The sequence below is a fragment of the Leptodactylus fuscus genome, chromosome 5 (genome assembly GCF_031893055.1).
Source record: "Leptodactylus fuscus isolate aLepFus1 chromosome 5, aLepFus1.hap2, whole genome shotgun sequence".
NCBI lineage: Eukaryota > Metazoa > Chordata > Amphibia > Anura > Leptodactylidae > Leptodactylus > Leptodactylus fuscus.
The window spans coordinates 96,021,482-96,040,109 of record NC_134269.1 but is presented as its reverse complement, the minus strand read 5'-3'; the positions used below and the strand labels follow the sequence as shown (position 1 = coordinate 96,040,109).

Genomic DNA, 18,628 nt, shown 5'->3' with positions numbered 1-18,628 from the left:
TATTTGCATATGGAGAGCCTATAGAGGTGTGCTACAGCGCTGCCTAAACTCTGCTACATCGGGCAATTGTGATTACAGGGGTTTGGTTATGTGACTGTCTGAGCAGCTTCTGTGTTACAAAGGGCTGAACGGATGTTGCTGAAATGTACCAAAGTTCTCCCCCCTTCCCCATCAGAGGCAGAACAACACATTGCCCATCGTACTCACTAAAACTCTATACTCCTCTTGCCCTCACACAGCCTGCATTTTCTGTAGTCTCCTGAACTTCCATAAGACTCCATTTTCTTCAGCTTTCACACTGTCCAGCTTCATTCTATATAGCTCCGCCCACAAAATTATGTGTAGCTCCGCCCACTGCCTAGCATGATCCTATCCGAGAATGGGTCAAGGACCTGTGATGACGTCATCAAAGATCCTTTAGTGTTGTGTGAACCTAAATTCCTTCACTGCGGTCGTGTAGTGACGTCATTTACCGGGATAAAAAGTAGCCTCAGGGGTGAACCTGCCTGTTTCGCCGCCCGAGGCGGACGACAGAAAGTCGCCCCCCCTCCCCCGAGAGGAGGGGGCGGACCGGAGCGGCGGGGGTGGAGGTGGCATGGCCTAGCGGCGTTAGCAGGCAGAGAACAGACACGGAGAGGACCTGCTCTCTGCCTGAGCATGAGTGGAGGCTGCTGGAGCAGTGCTGCTCCAGCGGCCTCCCCAATCCACCGCTCGGTGACGCTAAGCCAGTCCAGGACAGCTTGTCCTGGACTGGTTTAGGTGAGCAAAAATGCAGCCCTCCCCGGGGCCCTGGCATAGCGCCGCCTGAAGCGGTCGCTTCAGGTCGCCTCATGGGAGGTGCGGCGCTGAGTAGCCTATGTTTTAATCGGGGTTCCTATTTATGTGTGTGGCAAATTTCATGCAAATCCGTTCAGCCGTTTTTGCGTGATTGAGGAATAAACATCTAAACACACAAACTTTCACATTTATATTAGTAGGATTCAAATTTTCTGAGATAATGACTTTTGGGTTTTTCTTGGCTATAAGTCATAATCATCAACATTAACAGAAATAAACACTTGATAAATTTCTCTCTGTAATGGCTCAATATAATATATGGGGTTCACTTTTTCAATTAAATTACTTAAAAAACCATCTTTTTGATGATATTGTAATTTATTGAGATGCACTAGTATGTTCTATGAACAAAAGGATCCAACTACATGATCCCTACTTTCCCTGACATCTGGAGAGAGATGGGGAGTCCTCAGACACATTAGATGCTTGTCACCTGAACTCTCTGCCCATCTCATGTGTATGGGCTGCTTTAGCTTTTTGCAACGTATTTTCATTTATATTGCTATTTTCACAAAGATTAATGGCTGGTTCATACAAGGATTTTTCCCTTTGCTATGTAAAACACATTGTGCCATTGCACTTATCTCCTTTCCAGAGAAAGTTCTAATATATAGAGTCATTGTACATTTGATTCCAATATCTGTCTTTTTGTGTATTTGCAGCTACGTCTCATGGGATGCAATGTAGATGAACAGATTCTATAGAAATCCTTATGACTATACATCTAATTTATAAGCATTACCATACGTCTTCTAGGAAATCTTGTCACACTACATTTGATAATATGTTTATATTTACTGTAGTGATGCTTCTTGAAGATCTGACCAAGGGTAGCATCTGCATAAAGGTTGTATGTTCATTTCCTCCAGATACACTGGTTTCCTCCTACACTCCATAGATATACAGACATGAAAGTTAGATTGTGAGTCCTACTAGGAACAGAGAATAAATGATAAAGCACTGTAAAGCGTTGCGGAATATGTTGGCGCTATAGACACACAACAGCAATAACTGAATAAAAGATGTACCACTCCTAAATATTTTAAGAGAGACATATCTCCATGACAAGAAAGTAAAGCTCGGATGAGGTCCAGATATGGTCTCAATATCAGACCAATTTTACTTTTGGCAGAATGAGTACTATTACCTGACAGACATCATCTAACTGAGCAAGCATGTAACAACAAGGAAGTGCATGGTGGCTTTTTACCTTCCCTGAGAACAACAGGATTGGGCACTCAAATTCAACATGTCCAATCCTTCTTCTGATAAACTTGTGTTATTCTTTATATATAGATGTATTTTTTTATATCTAATTTGGAAGCTGAAGTGACACACACTGAGGAAAATAAGTTATTTTATTGCAAGATATATATATTTATATATATATAACATACATCTTAATTTTAATACAGTTACTGATCACTGCCAAATGATCCACAACCCACTAGGAATCCGCGCGAGATGAGAATCCTTTGGTGGCGAGCAGTAAATTAAAACTGGATTGGCCAAGACAAGCCTAGCATGCAGCAAACTCTCACATCACACAGTATCTACACACTGGACATATAAATAGTGCACATTAAACTTATGGAGGCATTTTTACACGCAGCATATAATTACATAGTATTACAATTCTGTGTACATTTTCAGCGTCCACTATCCATAAGCACTTCTTCCATATTAAAATGCTTAAAAGAAACGGCTATTATAAACTTAGTCCTTTTTCAAGAAAAATTGTTGTGAGGGCTCCCAGCAATGGCGTGGAAAGCGGCAAGAGAATTCCAAATATTGCTGCCTGTAATCTGAAGGGACAAAAGAGGAGAAGAAGCCTTATTATACATATGACAATAAATGCATGGATACAGTCATCAGATAGTGTGCGACCAACATATCTGTAAGGTGGGGGTGACCGATTATTCTTCAATGTTTATACAACCTCCTGCTAAACACATCAGAAACTGGGAGAGATTCATCTCTGGAGACAAATTCTGCTCCAGACTGGTAGTCATCTATTGGTTTGTTTGTTTTTCTATGCCATCCACTGAAGGGTCCTAGTGAGGGGACCATGGAGATATAAAGAGGCCATGTCCGAGGTCACCCAGAGTTTATATAGGATTGAAGACAGGCTCCTCTACTGTAGTTCACAGCCAGTGTCATTGCCCTTGCATAGGATGTTCTGTGGTGTGCTATAATATAACGCTATAGTCAGCTGAAGTTTATTAAGTGGACATTTAAAGGGAGAAGGGTATGGTCAGCTACCCAGTAAATATTAGGTGCATGCTGCAAAAAGTAGCTTTGTTACCAATTTTACTATTACCAATAATACTTGGACAACTAACTGCTTTTAGAATCCAGTATAATGTTAGTCTACCATTCAGGAGCATCAATCATGGAAGTATTGTGTACTAAGAGCATGATGATCTTATGTTGTGCCAATGTAAGATCGGTGGGGATCTGACTACAGGTACCCCCACTGATCAATTGCTCAAAGGGGCTAAGCATTGGGGTGAGCTGTGGTTTCTTTTTCAGTGAATGTGACATCATGTCCACCGTTCACGTGCTTCTTTTGCAATTCAGTCCTATTCAAGAGAATGGGATTTAACTGTAGCATCTGGCACAGACACTATACAATGTGCCCCCATGCCTGGTATGCAATGAAGAAGCTATGAGCACTGCAGCCCCTTCAATCCACTGATCAGTAGGTGTGTCAAGAGCTGGATCCCCAAAAGTCTCTTCCTGAGGATAGGTCATTAATATGAAAATCTATGAAAACCCAGATAACATTGATGTTATATATAGATGACAAAATACTTAACATTTAAGCTAGGTAATATTTCTACACAAAGGTGGTCTTGCCACTAGATTGGCTTTAGGCTAGGTGTATTTTTGTACAGTCTATTACTTCTAATATGAGTGGGAACCGAGAATGAGTTCTATTAGATGTACAAAGTCTTTTAATGTATGAAAAATAAAATTTTGGGTTCTATTGGAAGTGGATTTAACATCTGCATTGGACAAGATTTTGCCTGAAGCACTGTTTGAGAGCTGTCTAAGTCTTTTTTTTGTACTGATTTACACACTTTTATTTTTTTCCTTCATGTTTCTTTTAAGTGACTGCATAGGTTTGTCACATTTCTCCAGAGTTCACAAGGGCACCGCTGGTAAGGCTATAGGACCACCCGCAGAGGGTGTAACAAGCACTTTTAATTGTCAGGTTCACAGTCTCTATGTAGTACGGTGTCCTGCAGGCAGTGTGTAATGTGGAGGTAATTTAACCTGCTCCCATAATACTGGTTTGTTTAGTAAGTAACCATTTCCAATAGCAGACATAGCCTTTGAGTAAACTTGCTTTTGTTGCTAATAAAAGAACAAGCTTGCTCTCAAAGGGCTTTTGTTGTGAAGTTGTTCAGTGTCATTATGTACAATGAATTAGCACCATGTTCATTATGCTGCTTGGGCTGTCAATGACTTCTTCTGAAAACAAGCCATTTCCTTGGTCTGAAGGTCAGGAGGATAGACAGTTGTATGTCTGAATGGCTGCAATCTCCCAGCCTTGGTTACATTACCTTTGTGCAAAGACGTCTTACTGTCGGGATGACTTGATCCTTGCAAACAGTCCTAAGACAATAGGACAATGTAGTGGTTAGTAGAGCGGCAAACAGCTACAATCCTTACACGCTGGTACAATTCTCAATTTACAGTGAACTGGGCATCATTGGTTCATAGAAGAGCTGAAAGGCTTCTTTCTCATAATCTTTTTGTTTATACTTTTGAAATCAAGATTGACTAAATCCCCTAACCAAACAGCAACCCCCGCATGGCACTCTAAGCTTACCTCCATTAATGGACATTTTTCCATTTTTGCTAACCTATATCCAAAATCCAAGTTCTGTATTACAATCTTGGATAATACAACCTTATGCAACCACCATCATTACTACACAACGTTAATACAGTGACCAAACAACGAACATGTGGCTCTTGAAGAAGTCACAGCTCTTACACTCTACTCCAAAACTGTTAGAAAAGTTTGCTTGAGCAACTTTTTAAAAAGATGTAGCTATATTAATATGCCAGAAGAGAGACGGAGTCATCAACTTCCTAGCAGCAGCAGCAGCAAACATGGAGAACTAGGCAGATGAAAGCATCCAAGCTCTCGCTTCCTCTGTACAATGAAAAATAAGCAAATTTGACACAGTGTTTATAGGTTATAAGATTAGAGGCCAGAAAGTAACTGAGCAGAGCAGAGAATTACACAGCTCACAGCTCCCGTCTGCACTTAACTCATCCACTACCAATCTGTGCAGGGACATGCAAGTGTGCTTTACATTCCAGTCCTTCAGTCATTTATATGTGTATTTCAACATAGAAACATTTAAGTCATCCATTGAAAATTAGACTCTTACAGAGACCTTATAGGAGGTACAGTGCAATAAGCTTAAAGAAATTAACATTGTCCAGATGTCTATTTTTCATTTCTCATAATAAAATGCAAGATGAAAGTCATGATGATCGAGTCAAACATGTTACTGCATTTTCCGTAGTATATCACATACCCAAAATGAATGATAAGTATGGCTACAAAATAGTCAATTACAAAATAACTTTGATATGATAAAATTAAGGACAATCACTGGTTAAATAGTTTCAATAATAATTACATAGCAAAAAAAAAAAAAAGTTAATTCTCCCATATCTAAAGCAGCTGCTATCTGATATAGCATACTCCAAATTCACGTTCCTAGAATTCACTGCCATTTTCTTCTCGTATATCAGGGTGTTTCTAGTGATAAAGAACACATATGTTTTACAGACTTAATGCTCTGTCAAAAATTTAATTATATTTAGCCTTTGATCACCTTTTGTGGTTTGATAGATATAGCACGGAGAGGAGATTACAAAAATGGGTTAGTTATGCTACAAAGAGTTAATAATATGTTAAATACAAGCAGGCAAGATCATTTTCTAGAGAAAGGAAAGAGATGGTTCTGGTTTAAAGTTCCACCGAAGATACACAACTTGTCATAATAAAATAAGTGCTTCGGCAGTGCCAAGACAGTAACAATGTTATTTTCTACATGGCAGCTTTCCCAAGGTGACAATATAAGCAATATGAAAAGTTACAAGAATCAAACAGTGGACAATGACATAAAGATAGATTTGTAAAAGTACTTTATATATAAAAAAAAAAAATCTAAAAAAATATTTTCTCCAATAAATTAACATAATACAAAATAGAATTAAAGGTATTAAAAATATACCAATCTGCACTACACTCTTAATAAGAAAAATATAATATCTATAAAACACTTGCAGACCAGCAAAGATTTTTAACTGAAGAATCGTCTTTGGTAAATTCCACTGTAAAAATTAAATTTTTCTACACTATTTTGGCTATTTACAAATGCTGAAAAATATATTCAGACACCACATTGAGACCTGTATGTGACTGGTTCATATACAATGCTTACATTTCAGTGTTGAGCGTTCTGCGAGCTCATTCACTATTTCAATTAAGATACAAATTATTGAACAACAAACAAAACAATAAAAAAATCTCCATATTGTCAGCAATAACCATTAGTTAAGTTCCATAATATTTGCATCTAAGCAAAAAATATGGATTTAATTCTATGCTGTGTATGTGAATATCGAAGACAGGCTTAGCTAAGGTCATTTTATGATAAATCTCACTGAGGCTGTCATCATCATCAATTTATCTATTTTCATAAAAAAGGGAGATTCTATTTTTACCTGTCACTTGGTCCAAAGCTGTGTTTATAAAATAAGAAATCTTAATTGAATAATTACAATATACATATCCTATTAATACTTCAGCCGTATTACACAAGCAGGTCCACATCTCTGCTATTATACAGGTATAAAGACATGACGTGTCATTAATATTTCTTTATTCAGTATACTCACCGTCACATGACTTCTGCAATAGTTTCAGTTTATTCTGCAGCTCCTAAATCCTCCATTGTCACAAAGTCCCTTTCTCAAACATCCCCCCATAAGACATACCAGTACTTCAAGAGCTCTTTCCCAACCACCCAGGTCCTAGTTCCATACCTGAATAAACGTGGCGAGCAGCTGACAGCTTAACTCCTGTTCCAGAATCAGTTTGTTCTGTGGGTTGTTGTAGCAGGCGGAGATCAGTGTGGGAAATAGGAGTCGAACCAGCCGGGAGTCACTAAAATACTGAAAGGGGAGCTGGCAGAGTTTCTGAAGGACAGTGGGGTGACGGCCAGACTGGACAATGACCTGAAAGAATTGACAAAACAAGTCAGCATATCCACTGATAAAACTCTTCATACCCTACTCAACAGAGTTACAAGTTTTCAGCATCTGGAATACATTTCTGAAAACAACATAATTGTATAAATTCAGTATCTGATCTTCTAACAGAAACCCCTTCCTCCTGATTTACCTTTCTGCTTCAGCTCCTCTATGTAATCAGCTATATAGTAAGAATGCATTGACTGCATCCTATGGAAGAATGGGTGACATGATCACAATTACAACTAAACAGCGCATTTCAGCTGAGCTTCTCATAATGAACAAATCATTAACATATTGTACACACAGGCTGACTTATTCCCAGCACATTTCCCTAGTAATATGGACTACACAGCATGTGAATAATGCTTTTTCCCATACCACAACATTTCATACTCATACACCGCATGTTCTAGCCACACGCACCAGCAGATTAAATGATAATGAGTGAAATAACACAAAAACAGCAAAAGTGTGGAGGAGACAGGCAAAAGATGGGCACATTTATCACAGACGTGCATGCTAGGCACAGATCTGGCACATTCGGATAGATCTGTTAGCTAATTTTCTCATCCTTAAAGGGGTATTCCCATGTACATAATGATATCTATATTTGCAGATACTTAAAAGTTAATTTTTGCAAATATAAGTAATTAAAAATTCTGCAAAGTTTTAAAGATTTCCTCTAACCTTCTTAGTGGTGACAGTCTGCTATCTTGATCAGTTGCCAATGGATACGACCACAAATGGAGAAACTTTCTCTGGTCTGGGACTTGTCAGGAACCCAACTACGATTTCCATATTGTAGCTGGGTTATCAGGCAGGGACACTACATGTATGAGAAGATATCCCGGCCACAATAAGGAAATCATAGCAGATTTTCTGACCTTAGAAAGTTCCTGCATTCATGGTCGTATCCACTGGCAACCGATCAAGACAACAGACTGTGACCACAAGATACTTAGAGAAAATCTTTAAAACTCTGCAAAATGTTGAATTACTTATATCTGCAAAAATGTTTAACTTTTAATTATCTACAAATTTAAAAATAACTATGTACATGGGAATACCCCTTTAAGCCTCCTCCTGACTGGGTTAATTTATACCAGAATCTTGTGACAATATTGTGGTGCCCCCTACCCAAGTCCACCTACCCATGCATTTTCATTAATGTCATTTGGTATGTTTATCTGAATTCCCATGTGTAAACTGATAAAACATTTGAAGAAACAGTGAAGAAAATACAGTATAGTAAAGCACAGAGAGAATATCAATGTACAAATGTAGCAGAGTTAACCCAAACTGCAATTGGGTAAACTTCTGCAGCGTGACATCTTATCACAGAAGACAACAAAGAACAATGAAAAGTCATTGGAGAAATATTTGTTGTCATCCGTGATATGACATCACATTGATGCATTATATATATACAGAGAGAGAGCGAGTACATATATATTTGACACACATATATAATAGATAACAAAATACACAAAACTAGACATTTGTTCTTAACAATAATAATAAAAACAATACTAATTTTGCATTTACAACAGCAATAATAATTTAGCATTTACAACAGCAATATTTTCTGGAGCATTTCCTGCATAATGAACATAGTGTGGACTGTAAGCACAGACTATGAGACAGGGATACACAGAGATTTATAAAAGTTTAGCTGCGGGTTTTCTATTGCACCCAGGAGAGCAATGCACAAGTGTAACTATCACAGATACAATAGATTGTGGGATCTTGATAAGACTATACCCTTCCTGTGCTCTCAGCAAGCCCTCATACACACACATAAGGTGTAGTCTAAAGACATCCTGTTAGTCACAATTATATTTTTAGGAGATGGGTTGGAATTAAAGTAACAAAAAACCATAATCATCAATACTTACAATTTTGATTGTTACATATGGAGAGTAAACAGCTTTACTATATAGAATGTAAAGTAGAAGTGTATATGGAATCCTAACAGATCTAAATAGATCTCCTGATATCTGGTGTGGGGTATTCTGGCTGTACGCCTCACTCCATGACGTGTTAATGGATTACCCTATTTTCTTGGGCTTCTGAAATCTACTCACGCTCTGACAAATCGATCATTGCTGTGAAACTAAAGCTGCAAAGATCGACAAGTCTTGTATCAGTGCCAGATATTGATGGACATACTAAACCATGCTGTGATGAACACAAATAGTCCTGTGTTGTAATGTTAGGCAACATGGCTAGAATCATTATTAAAAATATTGTCATTTTACATTTTATTCTTATGCCAATAGAAAACAATAAAAATCGGTTAACCCTTTCATTTAACATGAAGTAGAGAAAGCAGCAACCTAAAATAACAGAGTAGGCTTATAACTATTGCACAGACGTTGTGTTTACTGTGAATTGACAGCAATAGCATTATATTTTTATACAGCATAACTGAGTTTTATCATTTGCTATTACTGGTCTCTTATTGCATATATAGACCTATACGCCTGCTTCTTCAAAATAAAAAAAAAAAATCAATTTATGACATTATCACCTCAAATGCCAGGGAAAAAAACACCCTATTTGGCACAAAAGAGCAATTTACTAAAAACCTGTTTTTTTACACTTACATTTCCTTCCGTTATTGTCAAGGGATTGATAACTGTCCACACATTTCACATTGGTACGTTTGTTATTCACCTTCAATTGACAGTAATACAGATACAAATACAAGTAAAATCCATAAGTAGCATATCATGGGGAAAAACAAACAAATGTGGATTTATATTCTAATCTAGATTTGTCACAAAAAAAAGTGTGAACATAGCGTAGAACTTACAAAATATTCACTTTGTCTTTCCTACTTCTTTCCGCAACATAATGTCTGTTCTCCACTTTCCTGTAAGTCTTTATTCAACGAAAGTGAGAATGGATGGTAGTACAAAAAAGTAACACAGTCCTTATTAAAATGGTAGTTTTTATTTTAGTTTTAAATAAGATTCCTACCAGCTTTTGATGAAAAAGTAGACATGCAGGAGAGCAGACTCTCTTTTTTCTTATAAGGAATGTATTGCCATATTGCATATGGTACAATATATATATATATATATATATATATATATATATATATATTAGTTTTTCAAATGTTTTTATTTTCTGATTGTAGATTTTTAATTCTATTTTTTCTACATGTTCACGGGGGCTGCCATGTTGACCGAGCTTCTCCTCTGCTGTGTTAACAGCATAGTTATGGCCATAGGCAGCAATAGTCTGGAGCCAACATATTGAGGTCTATGGAGAGTTTTCTGCTGTGCAGGGAGAGGAAGGATAGAGACTGTAATATCATCTATTGTTAGTAGTGGATGGAATGATGGGTCACTGTGGCTGTTATCTGTAGGTGTGAACTTCTATTGTGATATTGTCTGTTATGTTTGTGATATAAATGAGGTTACTGAAAAACCCTATAAAATTAACAAATGCAAGGCTGCTATTAGGTATTAATGGACAAACTGAAAGTGGACTTTTTTTTAAAAAAAAATACAGATAGTTACATAGAAAATTAGAAATAAAATCATCAAAAAACTTAAACAGTTATGCCATTTTCAGTGACACATTCTCTTAAGAAGCACATAGAGTTTTCAATTCTAGTTATGAGCAGCACATATCTGCTGTGCCAGTACACCAGAGGCTTTCAGCTTAATGGCCGTTAGTATAGAGATGAAATGCAGAGTAACATGTGCTACTCATTACTGAAATTATAAACTGCATGCAGTTCTTATGTGAAGAAGCACCATGTAAACACAGCCTTAGTCCTTTACAGAAAAAACAGTAAAAGATTGAGTGTACTTGAACAAATAGAACAATATTGAAATATTCTTTTTCATGTGTGGTCAACATATTGGGCTATAGAAGATCTCCCCACCTCCTGATGACCATCTTTGAAGATCTTACAGTTCTATAAAATAATATATAAATTTTCATTCACACACAAAATTGGAAGCTTACACAAACCAGGTTCCAATAAAGTTCTGTTAAACTATACAATGGAAAGTGCAAAGGAATGAATGTGTGTGTCATAAAGCCATAAGAGCGAGGGGAGGATCAGATAAGACAGAAGTTTGTCTATATGAAAACTTCTCGTAAAGGTCCTTTTCTTCAGAGCCATGACAAGTGACATGGAAGTACTTCTTTTGTTTGGCCTCAGAAACCCCTCCAGAGCGTCTGGAGCGAAGGGGTTAAACTAGTAAATGTCAAGGGGTTTTCTATACCCAGCATTAGTGAACAGTACATTCACAATCCCTAACATTTCATAGCCACTTAGTCAGGCTTTGTGAAAACCTTTTCATCAACATCTCCCATTAACCTTGATGGAGGGAGGGGCAGACTTTTAGGTGTAGGCACTGGGGCTGTTAGGTAGGACACCCACGTTTTATCATTGGCGCCAGATCAGCTTCTAAGCAAAATGGATCTCTTAACCCCGTGTTTTCCAAATGGCCCTACCATATTTCAGTTCAAAAAAGAAAGCAACAATGTGGCTATCATAAAAACACGTGTACCAAGCGTTGAAGAAACTGAAGCTTACTTTAAGCACTCCAATCATATTACAGATAAATAAAAGAGGCAAAACCATCCCAACTACTAAGAAAATTTAACTCTATGTGGTTCTGCAGTCTCTAAAGTTCAACAGAATCCAATATGCACATAGTATAAATCATTATTGTCTTGTCATTTCCTTAATTCTTTATAAAACTTTTGTAATTTAAAGAAAAACACAAAAACATGTGAAAGTCTGGAATATTCATATGATCATGCAAATAGATTCTCTGATTCAAGCTATGCTAATGTGAGTAAAGCATACTATTCCATTAGATAACAAATCTGATCTGGCGTGCCTAAGTTTGTAGGGTGGCACCATTATGTACCATGCCTATGGAATTATTTTAATACAAATAAAATTGCTGATAAACAAATATCACCAAGAATAGTTTCCTAGTAACATCAGTCATGTGAATTAGCAGTGTAAAGTACTACTGACATCCAACAGTAGGATTTTCGGTATAGTTATCTATAAAAGTACACTACTATTTGTAGAATAATAATAATAATAATAATAATAATAATAATTTTTATTTATATAGCGCCAACATATTCCGCAGCACTGTACAATTTGTAGGGTTCAAATACAGACAGAAAGATACATTAGTCGTTTCACACAATGGGACTGAGGGCCCTGTTCGCAAGAGCTTACAATCTATGAGGTAGAGGGGGTGACACAAGAGGTAGCAGCGGCGGCATTGCTTATGCAGAGGTCAGACACTTTTGTAATAGAGGTGACTGTCATTACATAAACATAAGACTTTATGAGAAGAGCTGCTGACTGGAAGGACTTTCCACCTCTGCCAGCACAACCTAGTCATAGGGGTGGCAGCAGTGGTAAGTTACACAACCTTGACTAGTGGCCTTAGGGCTCGTTCACATCTGCGCCCGTACTCCGTTCTGCAGGTTTCTGTTTCCTGCACAAAACAGGGGCAGGAGACGGAAACCTGCCGGCATGTTTCAATCCCACTCATTTGAACGGGCTTGAAAAGTCTCCGGCCATGTGCGCCGGTGAGCGTTTTATGCACTCCGCGGCAAAACCGTTTCTTTTAACTGGACACAGAGTCGGACATGCAGTACTCTGTGTCTGGTTTAAAAAAAATGGTTTCGCCGCGGAGCGCATAAAACGCTCACCGGCGCTCACGGCCGGACTCAGCATGACAGGTTTCTGTCTTCTGCATGCAGAAGACGGAAACCTGAAAACGGAGTTCAGGCGCTGGTGTGAACTCAGCGTCAGCTGCTCATACAGTAGGTAATTATAGATGGCTATATTTAATGCACCACCATAACCACCACTAAGAAGAGAAGCGACAATAATAACAACTATTCACTTTAAAAACAAGTCCAAAAACTGAAAATAAGACCTAAGAAGTGTATTTTTAGAACATACATGTCATCATACAAATATAATGCAATCCATGTTCCTATGTGATGCAAAAGACTATCTACCAGGTTCCCGATAACTTGTTCTGTTAATCGGAATTCTATAATGTTAATAGGGACAGTAAAGATGGCTGAATGCTAATAAAAAATCAATACAAACCAAAGCACAAGTAATACTGAAAATAAAGCTACTAGTTATATTAAAAATGAACTCTTACTAAGCAAAAAGTCTATAACAGGTGGTACATTCTGTAAAGTCCCCGACAAGAATGAACCTGGGCTAACTTTAGACTTGTTAACAATGGCAATGCCACTAGGTCAATGGTGCTTGACAATGTGACTGCAGTGCACATTGCTGATATAATTATAGTTAGGGTAGGGGTGAGACTACCCATATTAATGTCCACTACACTCATCTGTCATAGGATGAGAGCAATGGACAATAACAGAAGCCTTTTTCATCATGTTTTTTTACTTTTATGGTAGGAAAAAAGTCATCGGTAATGTGAACATCTCTTTATACAGGATGTCTAAACGCTAATCAAAACACATGAGCAAACCTCCCTACCATCTATCTTCAGCCAAGATGATAAGTTTTGTCACAAAGTACTTCCTTGGTATAAAGGTAATGTGATGGCCATTGAAAATCACTATAGACAGAGTAGACTTTAAGAAATAAATAAAAAAAATAAAAATGGACTAGAGAGCGTAATAAATGTTATAATAAGCAAAGGGGGGTCAAACAGATGAATGCTGTAATTAAAAAAAACACTGATATCAGGAATGACTATTATAGCCTCAATATAGAAAGTTACACATTAGTCGGACAGCACACAGGTCATAAAATGGCTGGTATCTATACTTATTGAACACATCATAGTAATATGTGGGAACTACTGAAGGTGCCTGCAATAACTGGGTTACTATCATAACTGAAGATGAATATGTTCCCTGGTTTCAGTTCAAGCGCCAATCTTCTTTAGTGGTTACATGTAGAGATGGATAAAGATTTTTAGCTATAAATGATGCCAAGTGCTCTCTGCTTCAGTCTCAGGCTATAGTAATATTGGTAGCATCCATGGACAGTGGATAGGACACTATACTGACTAGGCTTCCCATATTCACTTCAATCATGAATAACAGCAAAGAAATACAACTTTATACACATTATCACTGAGGGAAATAAGATATGGACAGTACTATGCTGTACAACGATTGTAAGCTTTTGGAAAAAAAAATATAGGAACAAGTCTAAAGAACAATGTATGGTTTTGTAAAGCGGGTCTCAGATAAAGTTAAGCATATTCCAGGCAACACCTACTTATAGAGGTTGTCCAGTTTCAGACAACTATTGAGAAACAAATGTTATGGTCTATTGCTTTTTTTTTAATGTAGATTGTGAGCCCCATATAGGATTTGCAATGTACATTTTTCCCTATCAGTATGTCTTTGGAGTATGGTAGGAAATCCACGCAAACATGGGAAGAAAATACAAACTCCTTGCAGATGTTGTGGAACATTAAGAAAAAACGCCCCATCTTGCAAACTGTGAAGTACACTCCTGACCTTAACGTCAAAGTACAGTATGGCAGCACAGTACTACTGTTAGGAAAGGTGCTAAGCAGAGAAGGTAAAGCTACGTTCCCATGATGCGATTAGAGACTATCATCAAAACTGTACTGCGGTAGTTTTTTTATGCTATAATTACCGATGATCCCCACTGGATCTCCAGGTTGGAAAAACTAAGGCTGGAGATAGCATATGTCTGAGATTGTAAACAGCTGACTATACTCTATGTTGTATACAGAAAGGTTGGATGGGCAAGAATATGCATACTGAGAGAGGACACCTGGTCTAGGATCAGAAGATATTGAGGGAATTCTTAAAATTATTTCCATTAAAAAAATGACATAATTTGAGCCCAATTTCATTTCTACTTACAACTAGCCATGTTTATCTCAACCTTTTACATTATCTTCTTACAGATTTCCACCTGTTCAGTAATATTTTTAAACTTCTTGTAAAAACTGGTCAGGCTGTTTGTGTTATTGCTGATGGGATGTCATAGACAGCAAGTGGCTTTCCTGATTTTGCTCATATTTCTCTCTTTTTCTGTGTCAGGGATCTTTTAGCTGCATCATAACTTCGATATGGAGTCCAGTGTCCCTGCATCTCCTATATTATGGTCACTAGGGCTTTTCTCAGCTATTTGTTTGCTATTTTACAGTTACTTCTGGTAGAATCACATGTGCAGAAACCAGTAGTAGTAATAATGGATGGGGGGCAGACTGCTTTGTATTATACAAGCCCACTACTTCAGACAGATGCAAAATATGCATCCATAATGGGACTACTAGCAGCAGAAAAACTGAAGAGAGACACTGTATGAAGGATTATACAACCAAAGAACGAGACCCGGCACATGTTTCAACTTCTGATGAAAACTCAGACACCTTTTAAAGCTTCTTTCTTTATGTTAATATAGGATATTTTACTATGTATATTTACATGTCTATTCTATATAAATGCTTGTAAATATAAAATGGCAATAAAACATGCTATATAAGAAAGAACTATTATAAATACAAGCGAATGAGTTAATGAATGCAGAAGGTCAAGACAATATAGAGTAACTTGGAAATCTGTATATCAAAGGTATACACCCATGGCCGCCTCAAATTGAAACCAGAAGGAGTGAAAGCAACCTCATTCTAGGAGATTTACAAGATTTCAAGGCTTTTGAACAATACGCTAAGAACACACTCCGAGTCCATAATGCACCTTAATCACAGACAAGATCAACAAACTAATAGTTGGCATTTTTTTCAGTTGATAGCAGGGAAAGAGAAGAGGGTGGAGACATTTTATTACTGGAAACCCTCTACATAGTCAGTATGGGGTTCACTGCAGGCATTAACTAGCTAAATAGGACCCTACAAATAATGTTATGCCAACCACTTGAGATAGAACTACGGTGTAATATTTTAACAGAAGAGTTGCTCTAAACCACCTCACTGCTGAATGCCTTCAAAAGCTGTGTGTAAGTGTACCTAGAAGAATAGATGGAAGGCCAAACCAAATATTGACGTGATTTAGATTTCTTAATTTTGATAATTGACAAAAATAAACCATTAAAATTTCCATTTTTTTTTTTAAAGCATTCCTACTTTGTGGCTGGGGCCCCTCGTTGAAAATATGAAGCATTTTAGCCATGCTGGAAACACTGTTCCAAAAAAACACTGCGTATTATAGTAACTGCAAAGTGGATGGGACTCTGGATAATCTCATACATACATTGCAGAAAAAAATCTGCAGCGGAAGTGCTGCGATTTAAAAAAACTGTTGCGTGTTTGTAAATTGCAGAATGTCAATTATACCTACGAAAATGCCAGCGTTTTCTGTATAGGTTTATTAGAGACTGAAAGTCTGAAGACGAAAACTCTGCGGAAAAAATGCAATCCTTGCAGCATTTTTCCCTGCTGTATATATATGACACGTTTTTTTGGGGGTAAGATACTACAATTTCTTCAGGAAATAAGTTTTACTGAAAATTCCGTTTGTGTGTCTGTATGTAATGAATCCTAATACTAGTAATGCAAATACACAGATACAGAATTTATTCAGTGCTAGAAATCTGTGTGGAAGACCATGGCTGACATAGAAATCCTCTGCATTTCATAGTGATGTCAGGAGGTTTCTGGACACATCTGAATGGTTCATAATTATAAATAAAACATATTGAAAGCATTCGAGCTGGAAACACAATATTGGGAGTGATGTGATACCACTGGTTCCAGATCACTTCTCCCCTCTGGCAAGTGACAAAGGCCAGGTAATAAGGATTAAATTGTTAACACCTCTAGGTAACTCTGCACGCCATACACAGCCAGAGCAGCAGGTAATTGAGGGAGACAAGAGCTTGTGACATGATCCATTACATCTTAGGCAGTAGAGGAAGTTAACTATTGGTAGAACAAGACAGCATAAAGTATGAAGAATGTATTTAATCAGATGTGTGTCTATTATAGAGGTGTTCACATGCAATATAAGAACTAGTGAGCAAGTGAAAAAGGGAAAATATCTGATGGGATCTGGAACATTTGGTACCAGGTATGTTTGTTAAAGATATTTTTTAGAATTTTGGTCACACACAATGCAGAAAAGTACATTAAAAACATTGTATAAGAATCTTTTTACACATTTAGTAATTATTACAGAAAAACTTTATCCAAATCTAACACAACCCTATGTAAGCTCAATACATTCATTGTTTATACATACGTGTGTGTGTATATATGTATGAGTGCATATATATTTATATGTACTAGCAGGAGGACCCGGCTTCGCACGGGTATATTACATTTTATGTTTGTGTAGTGGCCCCATAAGAATTGTCCAATTTTGCACTGGTGTATTTTGTATGTTGTTTGTGTGTATCTCCATAAGTGTCATGTGATTATGTGTATCTCATTTTGGATATCAGTGAAAAACCTGTGATCAGTTGTTATGGATACCTGGAGTAAAGCTGTATCTAATCCTTCCCTGTGTAGTACTGTGTTTAGACGCAAGTATCTAATCCTTGTTGGTGTGGTACTGTGTGCAGATGCACATATCTAATCCTCCGGCGTGTGGTACTGTGTGCAGATGCGCGTATCTATTCGTCTCCCGTGTGGTATTGTGTGAAGAGGCGCGTATCTAATCCTCCGGAAAGTGAAACTGTGTGCAGATGCGCATATCTAATCCTCTGGCATGTGGTACTGTGTGCTGAGATGCGTATGTAATTCTCTAGTGTGTAGTATTGTGTGCAGAGGCATGTATCTAATCCTGCCCCATGTGGTACTGTGTGCAGATGCAGATATGTAATCCTCACCTATGCGGTATTGTGTGCAGTGGCGTGTATCTAATCCTCCGGCATGTGGTATTGTGTGGAGAGGCACATATCTAATCCTCTGACATGTGGTGCTGTGTGCAGAGGCACATATCTAATCTTCCCCCTTGTGGTATTGTGTGCAGTGTATCTAATCCTCCAGTGTGTGGAATCATGTGAAGACGCATGTATCTAATCCTCTGGTGTGTAGAACTGTGTGCAGATGCGCGTAGCTAATCCTTTGGCATGTGGTACTGTGTGCAGTTGCGCGTATCTAATCCTCCCCAAGTGGTACTGTGTGCTGAGACGTGTATCTAATTCTCTGGCATGTGGTACTGTGTGCAGACGCACGTATCTAATCCTTCCCTGTGTGGTATTGTGTGAAGAGGCGCGAATCTAATCCTACAGTATGTTGAACTGTGTGCAGATGCGCGTATCTAATCCTACGGCATGTGGTACTGTGTGCAGGCGCGTGTATCTAATCCTATGGCGTGTACAACTGTGTGCAGATGCGCGTATCTAATCCTCTGGAGTGTGGAACTGTAAGCAGACGCGCGTATCTTATCCTACGGCATGGGGTGCTGTGTGCAGATGTGCTCATCTTATCTTTCTCAGGGGTGTCCCCACAAAATAGCAGGAATCCACAGCAGTTACTTCTTGTATATATGTGACAAACAGATT

General features: G+C 37.9%; 1 protein-coding gene across 2 annotated transcripts in view; it reads right to left on the bottom strand.

The window, feature by feature from the left end:
* Positions 1-2,186: 2,186 nt before the first annotated feature.
* Positions 2,187-18,628, bottom strand: part of SCAPER (S-phase cyclin A associated protein in the ER) — a 173,799-nt gene continuing 157,357 nt past the window's right edge. For both annotated transcript variants that reach the window (XM_075273805.1, XM_075273806.1), the window contains exons 29-31: positions 6,916-7,107; positions 4,407-4,458; positions 2,187-2,642 (exon numbers count right to left, since the gene is read on the bottom strand). In XM_075273805.1, coding sequence (XP_075129906.1) covers positions 2,554-2,642; positions 4,407-4,458; positions 6,916-7,107 — 333 coding nt within the window. In that variant the 3' untranslated portion in view covers positions 2,187-2,553. The remainder of the gene's footprint in view (positions 2,643-4,406; positions 4,459-6,915; positions 7,108-18,628) is intronic.